General features: G+C 40.8%; 1 protein-coding gene across 2 annotated transcripts in view; it reads right to left on the bottom strand.

Moving 5' to 3' along the window:
- The window catches only part of TMTC1 (transmembrane O-mannosyltransferase targeting cadherins 1), a 226,122-nt gene that overhangs the window by 64,912 nt on the left and 138,374 nt on the right, over positions 1-22,836 (bottom strand). Inside the window, exons 9-10 of one of the 2 annotated variants that reach the window (XM_084877142.1) lie at positions 14,738-14,859; positions 6,012-6,179 (exon numbers count right to left, since the gene is read on the bottom strand). In XM_084877142.1, coding sequence (XP_084733268.1) covers positions 6,012-6,179; positions 14,738-14,859 — 290 coding nt within the window. The remainder of the gene's footprint in view (positions 1-6,011; positions 6,180-14,737; positions 14,860-22,836) is intronic. The other variant, XM_084877143.1, reaches the window with a different exon arrangement.

Below are 22,836 nucleotides of genomic sequence, written 5' to 3'. Positions count from 1 at the left end.
GCCCACAACTACACAGTCATGCTAACTGCACCCGAAGCAGAAGTGACAGGACATGGAGATGGGTGAATGGTTGGAGAACAACCCTGCATGTTCAGGTTAATTCATTTGTTCCTTCCTTGCTTCCTTCATTTGCTTACAGATTAAAAATTTGAGATTATCTACAAAAAATATTCATTATAGGATGAATGAATGTGGATAGGCCTCCCTATTAAGTTTTATTGAAAATTAACATTTACCATGGACTAAGTCTGATCTATTTTTTAAAATAAATGTCCCACCCATGTGACTCAGTGGTTGAGCATCTACCCACGCACTAAGAGGATGCAGGTTCAATTCTCAGTCAGGGCACATGCCCAGGTTGCAGGCTTGATCCCAAGTAGGAGTTGTGTAGGAGGCAGCTGATCAATGATTTTTCTCATCATTGATATTTCTATTTCTCCCTCTTCTTTCCTCTCCGAAATCAATAAAATATATTTTTAACATTTTTTTAAAAAAGGTAGCTAGGATATTTTGGGGGGATGAGGGATGAGGCTGAAAATATGGACCATAAATTCATATCAGGAACAGTTGGCATCCTGATCTATTTCCCTACCCTGCACATCCGGGTGACTTTTTCAATGATTCTCTCGCTCTCCAGCAGAAGGCAGTTTACTCTCTAGAAAGGCCCTCACTCAGGAACAATAGGTCCAATTGAAGTTTGGGGGCAGAAGTGCTCCTCAAATGTAGATCAAGTAAAATCTGTATTCTGAACATTGGGGATCCCCCAGTTCTTTCCTCACAGAAAGCTCTCTGAATGCTGGCAGCCAGACTGGTCCTGTGGAAAGATTTACAAAGGCTGACCTTCAGCGGGTGCTCCAGGGAAACCATCCGTTTCCTTTTCCCCCTGTGGGGGTGGGGGGGGGGCACCCCTAGCTGACACACAGAGCTAGGATTTTAACATAATATTTAATATGGATATTACCCAAGTGAATTTAGTCACAGGGGCAGGATGTGGGTCAGTGTGAGAGTAATGGCTTTAAAAAAATCCAATTTCTTTCCAGGAAAATTTCTGATTTTTCTACCCAGAACTAAACAGTACATGGTAACAGGTTTTGTTTGTTTGTTTGTTTGTTTGTTTGTTTAATTTTAATATTTTATTGATTTCAGAGAGGAAGGGAGAGGTAGAGAGAGATAGAAACAACAACGATGAGAGAGAATCATTGATTGGTTGCCTCCTGCACACCCCTTACTGAAGATCGAGCCAGCAACCTAGGCATGTGCCCTTGATAGAATTGAACTCAGGACCCTTCAGTCCACAGGCAGACACTCTATCAACTGAGCCAAACCAGGTAAGGTGGTAACTGGTAGGTTTTAAAGAGAACTTCGATTTCAGTGTGAGTATTACTGGCCTATTTACTGGGATGGAGCCTTCCCTGTGTGATCAGCATAGTTGTTCTAATTTATGCTGCACCAACTGAGGAACAGACACTCAGGCCTGTGGGATCACGTTCCTGAATGAGATCAGAGCACTGTTCAGCGATGGCCAGAGGAAATAATAATATTCATAACAGGCAAGCAGCTGTGGGTGGAGCAACTGAATCCTAACAACACACATTCTCTCATTGATGTTTTTGACCTTTAAGTTCTCTCTGTGGTTTTGTTGTTGTTAATGTTGTATTTTTTTAGCCTCTCATTTTGCAATGAACATTTTATTAAAAAAACAAAAAACAAAACAAAACAAAAAAAAGGCAAACAAACAATTGGCCAAGGGCAAAACTTTCCATGTTGCTATCCCTGGCCAAGTTACTCTTCCCTCGGGGTCAGACTCCTCACGTTTGTTTTCTTGGTGCTATGATTGAGTACTCACAACTGTGTTAAAGGAAACATACAGCTTTACACATACTTAGTCCACAAGGAAATGTAGTGTCCATAAATTATATGACTGGGTCCCAAACCCTATTAATAATTCAATAATGATTATGAAAAGAAATCTCCCTTTCAACTCAGGATCTTAATGCATACACTTTGTATTTCCCCCTCACATCCTTCATTTGCAGAGACTTGAAAAAAATAACAGAAATAACAAATAAAAAACCACCACTTCTATATAGAGTATATTTCCAAGTTTATAGAGCATCAATTTGTTTTGTTGGCAGGAGAACCATCCACAAATTCCTGATTAGATAAGAATCTCTTTTTTTTAAGAGTGGTGTTCAGCCAAAGTTTAACAGGGAAGATTAAGAAGAAAGTGTCATTCTCCTCAATTTTGACCTTGCTTTAACCTGAGGCTTCATAATGCCACACGTAGTATGGTCGATTCTTAAGAAATGCTCATTTTGAATCAAGCACCCATTTCCATGGATTATCTCATTTTATCCCTTCAACAACCTGCCAGATGAGTAGTATTAATGTGTTTTCTATATTATAGATGAGGAAATTGAAGCTAAATTATATTAAGACCTTTTTCTAAGGTTACAGACCTAGTAAGTAGTTGAGCAGAGATTTCCACCAAATTCACAATCATTCCTGAATGGTACCACAAGAGACTAGTAACTTTAGACTTTCATGATCACAAAGTTTATATAATTGGTAAGCAAACTATGGCCTTGTGGGCCACAGATGTGTCAATGTGTTGTCAACCTATTGTCCTTTTGGTTTCTTTCCTGAGCGGAATGGATGCAAAAGAGAATGCAAGTCCCACTAAGCCTAAAATATTTACTATCCGTCCTTTTACAAAAAAAAAAAATTGCTAACCCTGGTTTACATTATGTGTCCTGAAAAGTCAAGTGATCTCTTGGCTCGGCAATTCAGAAGGGAGGAAAGAAAAATGTGTTTTCTACACAGGGGGAGGATGATTTAGGTCAGACAATCTTAATCCATCAGTGGTCAACAGTTCACGAATGGGATTCCAAGGGAGAGAGAGACAGAAACATCAATGATGAGAGTCATTGATCGGCTGCCTCTTGCACACCCCACACTGGGGATTGAGCCCACAACCTGGACATGTGCCTTCACTGGGAATCAAACTGTGATCTCCTGGTTCATAAGTCAATGCTCAACCATTGAGCCACGCAGGCTGGGCTAATTGTTTATAATATTGTCAAGCCGAAACCAGTTTGGCTCGTGGATAGAGCATCGGCCTGCAGACTGAAAGGTCCCAGGTTCGATTCCGGTCAAAGGCATGTACCTTGGTTGCGAGCACATCCCCAGTGGGAGGTGTGCAGGAGGCGGCTGATCAGATTCTTTCTCATTGATGTTTCTAGCTCTCTATCCCTCTCTCTTCCTCTCTGTAAAAAATCAATAAAAAATATTTTAAAAAAGAAAAGAAAAAATACCCCATATAAGTAGTGAGATCACAATGAGACCATATGTCTTAATTATGGTCAACAGATTTATTGTTTGGAACAGAGGAAAATACTGAAATAGGGTCTCTGCCCAGGACACCAGCTTATGTAGAACAATTGCAAGGTTTTCTTCCGCAGTTCAGCCATCTCTTAGTTTTCTGGCCATTATGGCTAATTTAGATTTTTTTCATCCTTCCATACTCAGCTCAGGCCTCCTGCAAGAGAACAGTCCTCGAAGGCCTGGGCTGGTTTTAGTCACCTGCCTGCACTTACAGTGTCTTGCATCTACTTCTGTTTACTGCTTTTTACATTGTATCAAAATATGTACACACATCTGCCACCCATGCCAACTTCTGGCTTCTCTACAGTCAATTTCTACTTGCCCCCTATCCTAGAATACACTGGAGAACAAGAATCTGAAAACCTCACATAGGGTTTACCATATGCCAGACTCCGTCTTTACCTCTTTTTTCTTTCTTTCTTACACTACATTCAGGAGATTAACACTGTTATTATTATCAAACTTAAAATGAAGAAACTAAGGCATAGAGTGGTTCAGTATATTGCCCAAGTCCACACAGTTATTAAATGGAGGAACTTGGAGTGGAGCCAGGAAGCTGAACTCCAGACCCCACACTCAACCACTAACCTTATCTTAAAGTTTCTCTAAGCACATATGTGGAATGGTTGTGTTTTAGTAACCAACCGTTCACTTACTACATGCTTCCATGTAAAAGAACAGAAACTTCTGGATGTAAGGTCAATGAACTTTTTTCTTTTCTTTTCTTTTTTTATTTAAAACTGCTGGCATCAACTGTGGAGGGTTGGAACACTAGCTTGTTACTCTTGAAATAAACTGCTGCCTGCCAAAATTCATTCCCCAAGTTGCCCTGATTGAGCAGTAAAAATCAATAGGAGACACAACCACCGTTAGTATCTTTATCCAAGGAAAGGATTTAACACAGGGCAGACCCTTTTTTAAGTTTCTCATTAAAGCACTCACTACTGAAAGCAAAAGCAAAAGCAAAAAAAAAAAAGAAAGCAAAGGAAAGGAAAGCCAACAGTTATAATCCTGAACTTCAATGCCCTTGTGTTTGCAGAATGACCTCCCCCCTAGGTAATAAGAAGAAACAAGTCTACTGTGTGTAAGAACTGCACTGAAGGTGGAGGGTATGACAGAGACTAAAAAGAATCTGATGGCTAAACATGACAAGAAAATTCTTAAACACACACACGCACACACACACATCCACACAAAACACCTTACATGTCAGCAGGTCCCTACAATATCCATTGAAATAATGATGCTGGCAATGATAATGATAATGAATTAGCAGTAATAAGTAAGCTAATAAGACATACATGCCAGATTAACTTTTCTATTAAAAAGTTAAATTGCCAAGTAGTAGGGTCAGATCTATTATTTTACAATAGTCGAAGAGTGCAGTGAAAATTTGTCATGTTTGTTCATTTATTCATTTACTCATTCATTCACTCTTTCTTGGCAGCCCAGAGTCTGTGCTCCTCCTACAGAACTTGGATTTCCTATGGGGAATTCTATTCTGTCTCAGTGGAGCCCTGAGGTGCTCTGTCCCCCTCCCCACCGTAACTTGCCCCAGGAAGTCAGAGGGGCTTCTCTGGCCAGGTCAGTCATATCAGTGCCCTGTGAGGATGAGGGGTAGGCACGTGACCTAGGCTCAAGCTCAGCCAGAGGACTTTATTTTCCCAGGACTTGGAGGTGGAAGAGGAAAAAAACTGGTGTAAGTTTACCCATTCATTCCTGTGAGGGCGCACCTGTGTTTAGGACAGACTATCTAGATGTCTGTTTCCTGTTGGCTACATGCCAGTTTCTTCACTGCCTGTCATTCTGGGCAGGTTTTTATGCTTTTCCAATATTTACCCTTTTTTTTTTCCAAGTGACCCCAATTCTGTTTCAGTTATTTGCTTCAGAAGAATAAGTGGTGGCTACCAGCTGAGCAGGGAACCAAGTGAAAACCATGTTCACTGAACTGGCCAATTGTGTCCTAAGTCAGGAAAATACTGTTGGGAGGCCAAGTGTGGCAGTGATAGGGGAGCAAAAGTGAAGGTCGCCAATACTACGGCACGAGGGAGACAGACTAAGCCCCAAGAACAGAGTATGATGAGCTTCAGCCCCCAAAAATGTTTATACTTTATGACAAGTTTAGGGCTATATGTTGACATTGTCACATTCAGAAGCAGCTTTCACATAAAAACTTGTTGGGAGATAAAACAGTCTTTCATTTCCTCATTCACAATTAAAGTTTAAAATAAAGCCGCTAGATCACAGATCACAAGATAATATTCTGGAATATTTGAAGAAAATGCATTGCATTTCTCTTCCTTCTTATCATGTGCTTCTCTTTCCCATTCACTGGAAAAGCTCGTTTCCTTGTATTTAGATCTCATTTTACAGCCCTGCTCATCATGAAGACCCAAAAACATTCCCATCAGCCTTATTTTCATACATTCACTTAGCACATATATCTTTTAAAAAAAAATCAAAGTTAAAACAAAAATTAACATAAAAAATGTTTTTAACAAAAATTAATCAAAAAATTTTCTGGATGAATAAATATTGCCAGAACCATGTTAGCTCATTTGTTTGGAAACAAGTATTTAAGCAAAAGAATGAATGGGAAGAGGTCACTCTGATCCATCAAATCATACCTGAAGAGGGACTCTCTTGACAGCCAGATTTCATTCTGCTTTACAGTTTTCCAGGAGAAAAGCAGCAGCAGCAGCACAGTGGACACTGTCAGGGTGGTGGCTCCACATCGATTTAGCCAATTGTAGAGCTTGCTTAGTCCATGCACAAAAAGGATGCAGTAGCCCATGCTGGAAAACAGGGTGGGGGAGGCAAGGTTACTTTGGGGGTGCAATGGCATCCCCCTCAGCATTCCATCCCATATAACTAACTTTCAAATGGAGCTTGTCTTGTGGTAGAGAAACAACAGATATCAACGCCCCTGTCTTATACAACCTCTACATGGCAGTCCTTTAATGGGTACTCAGGACTCTGGCGAGTTGCTTGGCATTAATGTGGAGAATAGGAACCTATTGGAGGCTCAGGCTGCCTTGGATCTCAGCAGCCCAGGCCTCATGACAAGTCCCTCATGCATGTTCTTGGCTCAGGAATGGACTCTTTAGCCCTTGACCCTTCATGTTACTGGCATTGTGTGGCACTGCTGGCACCATGTGTCCAAATGTAGACTCTAGGCTATAGCAAGTCCCATCACAGCTTTGTGGTAGACAGTCCCCAGGAGCTCCCTCTCAGGTCCTGGGAAGGATGCTGTATACCGAGGCCACTGGTTTCTCTCTCCAGGGATGTGTCCCCTAGTATGTCTCTGGCCAGTCAAGTCTTTAAGCTGAAGGAAAATCTACCCACAGGCCAATTCCTCAGCCTCATAGTTTGGAGCTTAACACAGACAAGCTGTATTGATGTGATTCTCTTGCTGAGGCTGGCTTGGCTTTCCAGACAGACATGAAGAAGCCCTTATGTTTTGAGAGTGGAATTTCGGCATGCTGAAATCATGTCTCTAAACACCTTTGACTTGGACAGGACATGGTTCCTAACATCATCTATGCATCCACAGGGATGCTGCTTATGTGCTGATTGGCCTTGGAAAAACACAAGCATTGAGTTGTACACTTTATTGCTCTGTGCATTTTAGTCAGAATTCACTTCATTCTAAAGATTATAATGACAGATTATTACGGAATATTTTAAGAACAAAGCAAGCTTGTATAAAGAAATCCTACATTGTCAGACTACTAATGCTATTAGAAGCCCCAAAATTGGTATAGCGCACTCACTTATTCAATGATCTATTCATTTTCTCTCTGTTATGTGACTAGCAATATGCTGAGCAATAAAAATATAACTGTGAACAAAACAGAGGCCTTGCCCTTAAAGAACTCTGGCCTAGTGAAGGATGGCTTTCTAAAAGGAAATACCTGAATACTCACATTTCCTTTAAAGGAAACACCTCTCTGCTTTCCTCCTCTTTGCCTTTCTAAATGTCTGTGCTTTGGTATCATGGGCAGACGAACAGAGAAGCATTTGAAGTTACTGATTTGGAGGCTCTGGAATCAATTCAAAGTAGAGCTCGGATTCCATATTTCAAGTCCCAGACGTTCATTGGTCCAGCTCCCTAAAGCTTTAGGGTCCACTTTTTGGCCAAAGAAAGTCACCACCCAACTCACCACTGGGGATGATGGTTTGAGCCAAGGAGGCCCATGGCCTGAACCCTCATCCCAGTCACAAAATTTGACTGCAAATATTTAGTAGAGCCTTGTAAATGCCGAACACGGTCACTAATGCAAAACAAAACAACAAAATATAAAAACAAAATCCCTCTTCACTGCCTTGGATAGAGCGTTGGCCTGCGGACTGAAAGGTCAAGGGCAAATGCCCAGGTTGCAGGCTCGATCCCCAGTGGGGGGCATGTAGGAGGCAGCTAATCAGTGATTCTCTCTCATCATTGATGTTTCTATCTCTCTTCCCCTCTCCCTTCCTCTCTGAGATGAATAAAAATATATGTTTAAAAAAAATCCTTATCACACTTCCACAACTCCCTATGTTTGGCCATAAAGGTATTCAGATTTTTCTAAAAATCTCCTGTTTTTATACACTCGACCACGCTGATGCCATCACATGGAAGCTTCAGTGCATGAGGCTGCTTGCTATTTACTCCTGTAGCCCCTGCCCGATCCCAAATCCTGACTAAGCAGGCTGCGTCTCTGGCCATATGAAGGCCTTCTGGGCTCCACTCTTTCATTCACCAGGCATTTAACAGACACAAAGTACCTGACACTGTGACAGGCACCAAGAACAGACCAGTGACTAGGACAGACAATAATCCCTATTCTTGTGAAACTCACATGAGTGGGGAGGAACAGAGTATGCACACAGAGAGTAACATGCGGTTTTGGGTGGAGAAAAAGCCAGCAGGAAAGAGAACAAGGAAGTCCAGTGTTGGGTTGGAGGCTAGGTTTAATACGGGTGCTCAGGGAAGGCCTCGGTGAAAAGATGACCTGTGAACAGAGTTCTGAAATGAGGGGGAGGGCAGGGGACACTGGCGGACCCCACATCAGCAAGGGCAGCTCCTTCTCACTGCAGCCTTCACAAAAAACAGGGAAAGGTGAACTGTCCCGCTGAATGAGGTCACAGAGCTCATACAGATTCCGGAGCCCATGCTTCCTCACACCTGTCACTCAGCTTCACCTACTTCCTTCCCAACTGCTCCACTCATGAAATCTTAATTGTTTTCTGCCTCCGTGTAGGAAACAGAGCTGCGGGCAGAGGGGCGGGGGAAAGGAAAGCACTGAGATTCCAACAGCCGCAGGGCATTTGTGGAATCTGTCCAAGTGGCCGAAGACAAGGAGCAGCAAAGACCGCACATATAAGCAAATATAATCAGCTACCTTATGTTTACATGTTCGCTGAGTGTTTCCTATGAGCCAGGCACTGTGCTGAGTACTTTATATGGGACCAGGGCATTACCGGCTTTACATATATTATCCAATTTAAACTTAATTCTCTGTAGCTTCCATTTCATAAATGAGGAAACTGAAGGCAGGGCATGCACGAAGTTGGCATTCCAGGTAGAAACAGATGTCTCCATACCCGGCTCCTCTAAATACAGTAAGGTCCCAAGGCCCCAGGACACTATGAGCTGCAGCAGAACAGAAGTGCTCTGGTACAGGCTTTACGTTTGGGGGTTCGCAGTGAGGAAAAGGATTCACCAGAGAATAAAGAGTCTAGAACTACATCTTCTGTGCCACTCTCGAGTTCTGTGGCCCCAAAGAGACTTCCTCAGCTCACGAGGCCTTATTTGTTTATATTGCTAGGGCTTCATATTGCCTGTGTTAAAGGTAACTTAGCTGGGCCGGCGTGGGGACAGGTTGGGCTGTGCTGATTCCCAGTTCAGTCATCTTCCTACTGGGTTTGCTAAAATAAGTTTTTGTTGTTACAAAAAAAAAAGAAAAAAATCTCCACTGATTTTAGTATCTGGTAAAACTTTGATTCAATCTTAAGTTATTCGGAAGAAGCACATGCATAGATGTCTCATCAGAAGGGTCCCCAATATCAGAGAACAGAGGTAGTGTTTCTTCAGAGGTAACATTTCTCATTTTACAAGCTGAAAACAGATACTGCAGTATTGTTTCAGTAGCAACCCATGTAAGATTTAAAAATTCCATTTCAAATTGATAGGTATGATTGGAAGATAGTTCTCAAAACTGAAAATGAATAAGAGTCATCTTTTCTCTAATTTTCCATGTCTAGTCTGCACATACATTTATTTTATTTATTTGTTAATCCTCACCTGAGTTTATTTTCCCACTGATTTTTAGTGAGAGTGGATAGGAGGGAGAGAGAGAGAGAGAAAAAAAAACACACAAAAGAAACTTCAGTGTGAGAGAGATGCATTGATTGGTTACCTCCTGCATGTATCCAAATCCAGGCTGGGATCAAGCCTGCAACACAGACTTGCCTTTGACCAGAATCGAACCCGGACCCTTTAGTCCTTGGGAAGATGCTCTATCCACTAAGCCAAACTGGCTAGGGCTATCCATACATTTAGGGTCTAAACAATTCAAATGGCATCTTTTTCTAAGAGTAGGCAATTTGTTATTTTTCTTTCCCCACCCCCCTCAAATACATACATGTTATCTTCTGTGGTTTCAGTTCTTGATCAGTTCTATCCACAATATTGTTGCTGCCTTCTCTTAATCCTGTCTATTCTTTTCCAGTCTCTACTTATTCATGTTTTCTTAAAGTAGCTTAGGAATTTGCTCTTTGGCACCTAAGTGAATAAATCACCCTTAATCTGGCATATGAATGGATATCCAAGCACATTCTATGACTTTATTTGAATGCTCTCAACAACTATTTCTGCTTCATTGGTTCTAAATGATTTTAGGCCTTTTAAACATTCTAATGTGGTTTTTATAAAATACAAAAAGGTAACCAGAAAAGTATATGCTTCTCTCGAGGTAAGAATTGGAGATCAAAATTCCTGTGAAAGAATTATTTAAGCCCCAAACTCTCCTGCCTATTCAAAAAGGACATTGACAAAAATGGCATTTATCATCAGAAGAAAGGATTATTCAATTTTTTTTACCCTAAAGCCATGCATTGCTGAACAGATAGCCTACTTCTGTTCCTTTTATCCACAGCTTTGGAGTGAAAGGAAGTGCAAGAGAGAGGAATGTGGTACTTTCTGTCTTCCCTAGCTTAGGATGGAGGGATATTAGGTATTATTAGATATAAAGACGGGAGATGAAATAACATTGTTGGTCTGACTCATTCCGGGCCTATCTTGTAACATGGACAAATTGGCCCCCTGGGACTGATGGGACTCACCTAGTCTCCAGTGAGGGAGGGTGTGACTTAGCCATGTTCATGAATGAGATTCTAAGGCCAAGAGTGGGCTCTATAATAACTTAGAATATTTCATGAGTAGGAAGGTCACCTTCCTCAGAAGGATCAGCTCTTTTATTTCATTTTCCTGTTGTTTGGTAAAGTCTTGTGAGATAACACAGAATGTCGGCATAAAAATAATGACCTATATTTTCTCGGATGCCATTGAACACACTGTGTGTATGTTTTCCTGAAAGTACTGATACCGAGGATGTGGAAATGGCTATTTCTTGTCAAGGTCAATAATGGTAAGAGGGTCATGCAAAGCAGATTCCTGAGTATCTAAAAGGCTTGGGACATGTTCTTCACCTTCATCCAAGCCAATGTGTAGGTTCATTAAATGCAACAGGCATAATCCAGAGTCCTGACACCTTCCGAGGGGTCTGTCAAATTCTCTGTGGCCCTCCTGGAAGAAATGGGTGGCTCTTTGTTCAATTCTCTACTATTCTCCACTAAGATGGGATGGCTAATCATTGCTAGGTGAAATCTTTGCCAGAAGAAGCCCCCATTTTCACAGAAAACTGTCAATATTTACAACGGCTCTAATGGAGTCATTAGAACTCTCTAAGGTCACAGCATAGAAGTTTCCCCACTTAAGCTTTAATTTCTGACTCAGCCAGAACCATCTTAGTTGCACAATTTTAGATAACAATGGAATCCATCCATTATCATAAGTAAAACAGCACCCCTGTGGTATTAGTTACAATGATGACTGTAAAGAATATTGGAATTCATTAGAGTTATAATGTCTCATACACAGAAAAAAAAAATCTTGAATTTCCTCCAATTTCAGCCTTTTAAAATCTGTATTAAACTCTCAGGATTGACCTGGCTGGTGTGGCTCAATGATTGAGCACTGATCTAAGAACCAGGAGGTCTCAGTTTGATTCCCTCTCAGGGCACATGACCAGGTTGCGGGCTCCATCCCAATGTGGGGAGTGCAGGAGACAATTGATCAATGACTCTCTCATCACTGATGATTCATTCATCTCTCTCTCCCTCTCCCCCTCTCTCTCTCCTCTCTCCTCTCTCTCTCCCCCTCTCCCTTCTCCCTTCCTTTCTGAAATCAATAAATATATATTTTTAAAAAACCAAAAACAACAACAAAAACCTCTTGTGTTTGTGGTCAGAGCTGTGGACCTGGCCTAGTAACCTGACCTCTTTACCAGACCCCAGGACCACCTCTACAGGGCAGGAGAGCACATCCATCTCCCTGTCACATGGCTTTGGCATCTGCAGAGACTACAGCTCTGGAGGGGGAGTGGCCTGGCTGAGCACAGTGATGAAGTAGGTACTAATACAGGAGATGCTGGGCAGTAAAGGGAAACCCTCGGAAAATGATTATGTACACATCTCCAACACTGCAACGCACAGCTGCAGGAATGTGAAGGGAAAAGGATAGCGCCTTTCTAATGAAGACGGGTTTACTGAAATTGATTCTGGATGACTCTGCAGCAAGTGTGCACAATGCAGCAGAATCCAAATTGCTTTTGAGAGGCAGGCACTTGCTCTTGGTAATATTGATGTTTTCTTCATATCCCGAACATTTATTTTAATCCAAGTCAGTTTATTCCTAGCAGGAAAAGGGCAGGGACAGCACTTGGTCTTTTTAGAGAAAATGAAATAAAGTCAGAGAAATGTCTATTTGAGATATAGCAGCATGGGAAGAGCAGGTGTATGGGGGACACACCCACCTGGGTGAGAGGAACCCCTTGCTTTAAATAAGATATTCCACATGGTTGATGACAACATTATGGACTTCCATAATGTTTATCTAACGGTCTCTTTCAAAAAAATAAAAGTTAGCCTCTTGTCTATCACAAATTGTTCTCTTTATCTGGACTAGAAATGTGTGTTTCACATGCAATTCTTGTCACCCAGATCCCAGAAGATTGAGATCTTGCAGCTCTTGGAAGTATGAAGTCCTGATTATCAAATAGAATTGTGCTGTAAGTACTTTAACTAAATTCACATTTCCTCTTTCCTTTTCAGTTGAGCAGAACACTAAGAAGTCGAGGTGCGAGGTCTGTCTGTAGGCAAGGATCTGCTTCCCAGCTCTGCCTCTCACTAGCTATGTCAGCTGGGCAGGTCCCTTCACTTCTCAGACCCAGGTCTTCTCTTTGTAAAATAGGAATAATGGTGTCAGCTATCTCAACCGATGCAATAATAATACTAGATATTTATTGACGATGTACAATAAAAAACACTTTCTAGATTTTATGAGCGACCATCTCATTTGTGCTCACAGTATCTCACTGAGTTGGGTGCTATTACTTTCATTGTATACAGATAAGGAAACGGAGGCTTAGGAAACCCATGCTCATGTTTAAGCCAGAATTCCAACACAGGCTCTCTGGCTTCAGTGGCATGCTGTCAACCACCACCTACAGCGTGAATTAATTGATACAATGAATACCACATGCTTAGCACAGTGCTGACATGTAATAAAGATTCAATAAAAGTTTTGCTACAATGAGTGTTAAAATAATATTAATGAGAATTATACTATTTTAAAGAATATTATGACCTGTTAAATGTTTAGAAAGAAAGATGCCTTTTTATTAATAAGGAGCTATTTAATTAAGGGGGAGACTAAGATTTACTTATTTTTGCAAACTCAGATTCCAGAACAGTATGCCTAGCAATGGTGCTCTGTGAATAGCTGATAAATGAAGACTAAATATCGACTCCACTCGGAATCCTAGGTATTACAGAGAACACCTGACTGAAGCCACTTTCAACTGGTCTAAGCAAAAACACAACTAGAATAGGTACTGAGGTCCCCTTTAGCCCTTCATATTTCTAATTATTGGCAAGGCCTCATAAGCCTGTTATTGTAAGGCCATACAGAAAACAAAAATTTTGTATTGTATTTTTGTCCTTATTGAATAGTATTTACCATGAAAGAACCTCCTTCCAAAATTGTGCTAAATACACATAAAAAAACTTAAGAGCTTCACCAAGTAAAAACCGGATGCTCCAAAGCTTTAACAATGCTGTCAAATACTTGGTTTAGGAGGAATTCAAAGGCTATGAAATTCATTTCTAACTTTATGCATATTTAAACTTATAATTCAGTATCATCAAATAATGAAATCTTACTTGTTGTTTAAATCAATTTAAAATTCTAACAGAATATCGATAATAAATAATGTCCTTATAATTTTTTGGTTTATGATACTTTTAGAAAAATTCATTCTTATATATCAATCGTTAAATTATTCATTTTAGGAAGTTCACTAAAATCCTTATTTTAAAAATTAGAAAACCTGACTTCTCAAAAGCATCATGTTTTATTCAAAGTCACACAACAGACAAATGGCAGAACCATTTCAGGGACACATCCAGGCACCTGAAAAGAAACATGGCCTTGGAAAGATGCCATCTGAACGGGACAAGAGAACAGACAAGCTGCAGCACAGTCCAAACATTCAGAGCTAAGTGGAGTGATGTAATCACACACGTCTGAAGGCCCTTTATATTTGCAACCATTTTTTTCCCCTCAAGGACAAATCTTTTTTGAGATTGTTCCTATTTTTTGTCATGAAAAGCCAAAGAAAATGAGACAGAGAAAGAAGACAGAATTCAATTACAATCATGTTATTTAACATAATTTTAAACACATCAAAAATATTACTACAGAATTACTATAATGATGTTTAATAAAACATAGATATTTGGAAAAGAATGTATTGGTAAATGATTGCTGCTGAAAACCTGAATACACTTCAGTCACTCTTTCCCATTTAACTGTCAAGCTTCCAGCTGGAGAGAAGCCACTGTCAACTAGAGTGAATGGGTGCAAAGTGAGCTCATCACCGTTGCCCTGTGGCTGGTTTTGAAGCTGAGGTAATAAGCATCTCAACTCCACAAAATCTATTTATTATACCCTATAGGACAGTCTCTCTGGAGCTGCTGGTGTTGGTGACAGAGGGCAGGCCTCATAAAGACGAAATCGAGCAGTAATTACCTGGGCATGTAAAGGACTCTCTCGGCCACAACAAACCCCACCCTGAAGAAGAGATTGCTGGCTGGAATGAACGGGAAAACCAAGAACAGCAAGCCCACCAACACCTCCTTGTGCTCCAGTCTCTGAAACACACAACAGTGAAGGGCAAATTAGTCTCAGGTTAATTCCACTTCATGGGGCATTTAACCATCTCTTTCATTTTCAAGTTCTCATCAAAGGAATGAATAGATTAGACCAATGAAAACCTTTTGATCAGTGTGCTGAATTCATCAGGAAAGCCCCGAGGCTAACACCATGCCAGAGGTGTTCACACATACCCAACAAACATTTGCCACCCGGACACATCTGCTATTTGCATAATGCAATCATGACCATTACTTGTTCTGTGTGGCCCTACAGAAACCCTTTCTTGGTTCTATCCCCTTTCAGAATCTTTGCCCTCCTCCTTCCCTGGGGAAATTCATTCCCAGGGAGCAAAAATTATATACTCCAGGCACTAAGGTATCATGTGAAACTATTGTCCTCTCAGAAATAGAATGCATTAAAAAAAAATAATAATAATAAGCCCACACATAAATCCCACCAGGAGAAGCAGAGCAAGCACAAGAAAAGTTAAATGCAAATGGTAACATTCGGTACCAATGAGGGAGATCATTTGAGCTGAGGAGTTTTGGGCACCTCAAATAAAGCCAATAAGCAAGTATTTAGTCCATGAAATTGTCTGGGATAAAAATTCATACAATAATAACTCATTATATTGACAAAGCACCTTTCTGTAATATTGTACATAGTAATTCATAAAGGTTTTCCTGTCACTTGTAGTCACAGAAAAAAGTTTCGGTTTCTAACTAATAAGTTGTAACAGACACTAAAAAGTACCTTGTATTTACATGAGTGTATAAGACATGAAAACATTTTAAGACGGGCCTATTTAAAACAAATCCTAATGTACTGGGTGGCCTTCTTTTTCCTTTTTAAAAAAAGTTTAAGAAAATCAAGAAGAACTTTCCATATTACAGTTTTAATGTTCCTTATGAACATTTTAAATAGTCTATTACTTTTAATAATTGTAGAAGACTAAATAAGTCTCAAACATATAAATAAGAAGCCATAATACAAATGACTAATACTTTAAGTATACAAAATAAAAGACTTTAAGCATCTACATATATAGGAGCTTAAGTGACTGGACAACCAGGTGACCATACAAACGGCTGGTAGTTATGACATTCACTGACCACTAGAGGGCAGACGCTCAATGCAGGAGCTGCCTCCTGGTGGTCAGTGTGCTCCCATAGCAGGAGTGCCACTCAGCTGACAGACGGATGCCAGACATGGGGCTGAAGGCTGGCGAGCGCAGCTGCAGCCATGTGAGCCCCTCCAGTGGACACTCCCCCTGCATGCCTGAGCAGTGGCACTGCAGATGTAGCAGGGCCGGGACCAGCGGGAGTGGCGCAGCCCTCGGGGATGTTGGACTGCCAGTTTCCGAGGGATCCTGGATTGCGAGAGGGTGCAGGCCAGGCTGAGAGACCCCATCAGTGCATGAATCTATGCACTGGGCCTCTAGTCTTGAGATATTTGTCATCTGGATTTTATTAAAATCGTTGTTATTTTTACCACAACACAGAATAATAAAATTTCTGACAGCAAGTTCATATGAACAAATGTGATTTGGACAATTTCCCTTAATGGTTAACAATCTGTAAGTAGTGATCTAATTTTTTTATCTAAAGGAACCACACTACAAAATTAAAAGATGAAAGAAAAAGGAGAAAAGCTTGCATAATAAGAGTTCAAATCAAATAGATGCACTAATGTTATATATTCTATGTACCATTAAAATGAATTAAAAAAACAGGTGAAAAAAGTAGCAAGTTTTCAATGAACATTGAAAAGTTGCATGCTATCTTTGTAATTTAGATTATGCTTTGAGTTTACAAAATACATTTCAGTTCAAGAACTTAAAAGTTTATATAATTTAAAAAAGAATAAACACCTTCATAAAAATCCCGTGACATCAAAAGAAACTATTTCTTGCTAAAATTAAAAATAAATCCGAGATAAAGAAGTACAGATTGGTAATTACAAAATATCCATGGGGCTATAAAGTACAGCATAGGAAAAATAGTCAACAATTTTGTAATAACTATGTATAATGCCAGGTGAGTAATGGAAATATAGGGGAAAACACTTTGTAAAATATGTGATTGTTTAACTACTATGCTGTACACCTAAAACTAACACAAAAATAACAATGAATTCAAATTGTATATATATATATATTTATACATCCTAGAGAATGAGTGTCTAGTCTAGTGTTCTGCATGAACTCTGTGCCTATTTTTAAGTAAAGGGTTGGTGTGTTCTATCAGTGCACTTTTATTTTTTAAAGATAGTTGAATACTTCTTTTAAATCTTTCAAAAGCTGAGATGATTTTTTTTTTTTTTTTTTACAGAGAGGAAGAGAGAGGGATAGCTAGAAATATCAATGAGAGGGAATCATCGATCAGCTGCCTCTTGCACACACCCTACTGGGGATGTGCCCACAACCAAGGTACATGCCCTTGACCAGAATCGAACCTGGGACCTTTCAGTTCGCAGGCCGATGCTCTATCCACTGAGCCAAAAACGGTTTCGGCAGCTGAGATGATTTTTATGAAAATATTCATCTATCTTCCTGCAGAAAATTTTAAAGAGATTTTAATACTTCTAATTTATTAATCCTATAGAATTAAGAAGAATAAGGGTATAAACAGACCTCCAAATGGGCTACTCACCATGTCCCTAGCTAGCGTTTAAACCAAAAGAGGTGCATCCCTGCCCCGCATCACCGTTACCGAAGAGCAGCCTTAACTGGGGATATGAAAGAGGCATCACCTTGATCCCCACAATATCACACCTTCTTGCCTGACCGCAAGCCACCTTCCTCACCATCATGGCCATATGTTTATGCCCTTTGCTCAACGGAACACTGAGTGCCTCAGCATCCAGAGGGGAGGAGGCAGAGGTGGGCGTCAGGTGTTAGCAGAAGCCCAGCTCCATGCTGCCTCTCTCCTCTGTCACTGAGTAGGCAGGATCCCCAGATGCTCACTGCTGCTGGGGACATGGAGAAGGATTCTCAGACCCCAAGCACAGTTTTTACTTTCTTCATGGCAATCATTCCAATTGTAATGACCTGTTTATCTGTGCATTTACTGCCTTTAATGTCGCCACTAGACTGCAAGCTCTTATGAGGGCAGGGAGCTCATCAAATGTGCTCAGGGGTGCATAACCTCTGTTTAGCTCAGTATCTGGCACTTAGTAGGTCCTCAGAAATATCTGTTGAATAAGTCAGTAAATGAATAAATATACCGGGCAAGAGAGAAAATGGGTGTGAAAAGAGGGTGAAGAGGACTTCCTGGTGGAGGTGACAATCTGGGTTTGAAAAACGAATGAATGCCTAAAAGACAAATTTGGTGTGGTGCTTGTGGGGAGGGGGTCACAGCTAATCTAACTCCAGGGAGCAGATACAGAATGTGCAAAGCAGGGACCAAAACTATAAGAGTTGGTGGTTGGCAAATCACGAGAATCTTGTATGCCCTGTGTGGAGCTGATCTTTTTTTTAGAGCCAACAGGGAACTACTAAGATGTCCAACATCCATAGAAAGAAAAGCAAGTCAGTTTCCAGGAGATGATGTCCAGATCAAGATGTGGCCCCACAGTCATTACACCATCAGTCAGCTTGAGCGGGCACCTCGTTCCCTCTCCCATGCCTCAGCTATCAAATGAGACAAGTGAGGCTCAGGGTTCAGTGGAGCTAGATCATTACAAGGGCCCACATGATTGGATTTGTGAGTTGTGGATTTAGAGGCCACCACTTCAAACTGCTCCCAGACGGTTTTTCTTTGTTTTCCTTTGTTTCCAAAGTATTTAATTGAAGACAGTGGCACTGTGCCCCAAATCAATGAAACTGTATTTTATTTTGAAAAAAAATAATATTCATGAAAAAATTATTCTCAAATTAAATTGATCACTACATTTTTTGTCTTCCCCTTTAGGTCAAGAGAAATAGAAAATTCAGAAAAGTAATTCTTTAAGCTTTGAGCCAATCAACCAAGCATAAAGTTAGGAAAAAATATGTCATGGACATGGCTGGATTTCCTAGAATGAGAAAGACTGGGAGGGAATCCAAGTTTATATCCTGCGGATCACAGATGTGACAAAATTGCCTAAATAATTTATAGCTTATTTCAGCCTAATAGAGTCAGATGGAATGCAAACAAATATGAGTGGGGGGAAAAGAGAAAATCTGTCATTTTCCAAAGTACATAAAAGTGCATTTACTTATAGGAAAAGAGGCAAATGGAAATATACTTACCCAAATTACACCAGGGCTGAAAAGACATGAGAGTCCAAAGAGCTAATTATGGGGCCATTAATAATACATGTTATTTTCTGGTTAACTGTACAACTTCAGACAATTTAATTTACTTCTCTCAGCTTTAATTTAATGATCAGTTAAACAACAGCAAGGACACTGATATCTATTGTATTTATAGGGAAAATGTGTGAGAGATTCACTATGATTTTCTTGCTTGGCTTTGAAAGATACAAAGAAGCAGCCTCCTGAGCTGTAAAGAGGTGGCAATCTCTTAACTCCACTCTCCACTCTCAAGGTGCTCACAGTCTTGCTCAGCCACTTTCAGCACAGCCACCGGTTTTCTCGGAAACAATTACCTCCAAAACATCCAGCTGCAGAATCCAAGACTAGGCTGGTAGCTTGTGGTTTATCCCCTGCCCTTCTTACTCTGTTCACATTTCAAAGCACTGGTCATGGATGAAGTCACACACACACACACACACACACACACACACACACACACAAACACACGCGTGCACTGCGGCCAGCAACATGTGGGTGTGTGCTCGTGAGAAGAAGACTTCCTCCCTGTCCCATTCAACAAAGGCAACATCCATTGCAGGCTGTTTCCTTCCACAGAGCCAGAGAAAGGCCCTATTACAGTAATTATGATCATCATTACTATTATCGTATTTTCTCTCACCTCCGAACACGTTTCAGATCAATGGGAGAGTGCATTTACTAGTAGGATGTGCGCATGTTTTCAGTTCAACATAGAGCACAGCTGTATTTCAATCCTAAGAGTCTATCTGGCAGCTCTGAGCCCTCGCTGTCTGCATCCTATTTATCAATCTTCAGGGAAGCTGATTACTAAAGCTCCCCAGCCCTTGTCTAGCGGACAACTGGCATGGCTGAAAACTTAGTAGGCCCACCTTTTCGTACCTATTTATGGGTCTACTTCCTCCAATAGACTGGATTCCTCTGTGACAGTCACCATTTCATGTGAATTTTTTAAAATTATAAACAAATTATTTAATAAGTGTATAAATTGGAAATATAAAAAGTCTACAGCCGAAAGACAGTAAAGCAACAAGCAGACTGTAAAATTACAGCGGGGAGAATAGGGAGATCTTGGGGAGATAAGAGATCAACTGAAGGACTTATATGCATATAAGTACAACCAATGGACACAAAAACTCTGGGGAAGGAGGGTATGTATGGGAGGGGGGGCAATGTTAAAATATGTACGCAGATAATAATTTAATTAAAAAATAAAAATAAATAAATAAATAAATAAATAAAATAAAAAGTCTACAGCAATATGGCAGTCTCCTAAACTTTATTTACTTAGATTACATTTATTGGGATAACTTTTGTTCAGAAAAATCATACAAGTTTCAAGTGCACAACTCAGCAAAACATCATCTGCACACCGCATCGTGTGTCCATCACCCCCAAGCAAAGTCTCTGTTTACCCTCATTTATCCCCCTTTGCCCACCCCCATTTCCATCTGGCTATCACCACACTATTGTCTGTGTTGATGTGAGATATATGAGATGTGTGTGTGTGTGTGTGTGTGTGTGTGTGTGTGTGTGTGTGTGTGTAATCCCTTCACCTTCTTTCATCCAGTTCCTGAACTCTCCTACTGACAGCTGTCAGTCTGTTCCATGTATCCATGCCTCTACCTGGCGCCTAGATAATCAGCACTCGATAAATAAAGATCAGTGATGAAAGTTGCATATAAATCAGTGGGGTTGTCAAGCATCCCAACAGTCAGTTCAGGGACTTGCCATTAAGGAAAGTTTACTTCTGGTACCCCTCAGGAACACAGTTTTTGCAACAGTAATTTGGAGCGGAGAGCCCTCGGTCTTGGTGCATCCAAGAGTATCTTCCTAGTGTAAGGGTTTGGCACAGTTGGCCCCAATACAGAGGTATTTTTAATCAGGACATACGCATAACTTCTGCCCTTCTGTAATTTCATTAATTGCTACTTACTATATCTAGGTCTTTCATGATTGTTTGACTTTTGTGCTCAGGAAAACTGACATCTTTCATTTTATTGAAATTAAATTTTAATATTTTGAGTATTGTAAGTTATTAAAATATTCCATAATGTATTACTATTATGATTTTTGGAAGTTATTTTTAATTGAGAAAGATAGGTTATTTATTTAATCAATTGGGATCCCCTTTTGATTTATTTGACTGCATAGGACTGTCTCATTTCTTAGGAGGGGCTTGATCTGAATTCCAGTTATTGAGCTGGGCAGTGAGTTAGCCTCTTCTCTGGCTAAGGGACTCCCAAACTGCAACCCTGCAGTTTGTGCAAGTTTAAATGAATTCCAATTTAATCTTCACTACAACTCTGTGGAGATATTATCCCCGTTGTAAATTCTGATATGTCAGGCCTTTGGTTCCTTCACAAATAGCTATAACTGCAATCAGCAAAAATGCCAGAGGGTTATTACATTATTTTCATGAGAAGTATTCTTCAAGGCTGCATAGGCCTTGGGGACCTGGGTTCTCATTATGCTGTTTTAAATTTTTTTGGGTGGCCCAACATCCCTATAACTTGTCCATAGGAAATGCATCTTAAGTCTCCACTTGAGCAAATCAGAGGCTCAGGTTTATTTAAACAGCATGAACTTCGAATCTGCAAAAGCTCTGAGATGCTAAAGACAGACTGCATCAACTGAATGGGGAACTGGTCTAAAAACACTAACTCAAAAGCCAAAAAAAAAGATGCTTTTAAGGCCAGAATGGGAAGAGCCCAGGCTAGAGGAGGAAGGACAGAAAGGCTGTTTGGGGCAATAGGCTTCTGTCTGAGCTGTGTACAAACATACCTTGAACTCATTTCCTCTGGGCTACCCTCTTGTCTACTTGACCCTCATTCTTGTCTGTGTTTTCCTGTGACTATAAGCACAGCTCCTCTTTGGGGCTCTTTTCCATGGTGACAGCTCTCACTTGGTACTGGTGACAGTCCCTTCACTTTGCCTATTGGCTCCACTAACCTTGCCCACATAACTGTGCATGGTTCCTTCTTAAAATCTTCAACCACCCCGTTGGCTGTTCCATGTTTCCTCAGAGTGAAAAAAACATGGGCATGGAAGCAGAGATGTGAACTCCAAAGAAGGAACAGAACACTGACTCTTATGAGCTGATATGAGCTAGCTCCAGCCCACTCCTGACGTCCTGCCATACTTATGTTTCCATTCTGTTTCAGCCCTTGGGTGGACCATCCTTTTTAAGGCCATTGTGGTTATAGAAATTTTTTAATATTATATAAAAACAGTAAAAACAAATGCCAAGCTTAGAGAGCTTTTTATCTGGCAAATGAAATCGAGACCAATCCTATCTAATAAAGAGGGAATATGCTAATTGACCCTCACACCATTGAAAAGATGGCAGTGCCTACAGGCAATAGGAGGAAATATGCTAATTGCTGCCCCGCCCTCAAAGATGGCAGTGCCCAGAGCCAGTAAGGAGGGAATATGCTAATTGACTGCCCCACCCTTAAAGATGGTGGCACTCACAGCCACAAGATAGTGGCGCCCAGTCCTCTCAGCCCCACTGGAGTTCCCTAGCCCCTCAAACCCCAGCCACCAAGGGCCAGCCCCAAGGCACAGACAAGCCTCGGATGGCAGCTGCCCAGCTGCCCAGGGCCACCCAAGGCTCAGGTAACCAGGGCTGGCCGAGGCTTATGTTGCCAGCTGTAGCAGCAGCGAAGGTGTGATGGGGTGTCACCTTCCTCTGATTGCC

This window comes from Pipistrellus hanaki, assembly GCF_964339955.1.
Source record: "Pipistrellus hanaki genome assembly, chromosome: 3".
Lineage (NCBI taxonomy): Eukaryota > Metazoa > Chordata > Mammalia > Chiroptera > Vespertilionidae > Pipistrellus > Pipistrellus hanaki.
This window is presented reverse-complemented; position numbering and strand designations above follow the sequence as displayed.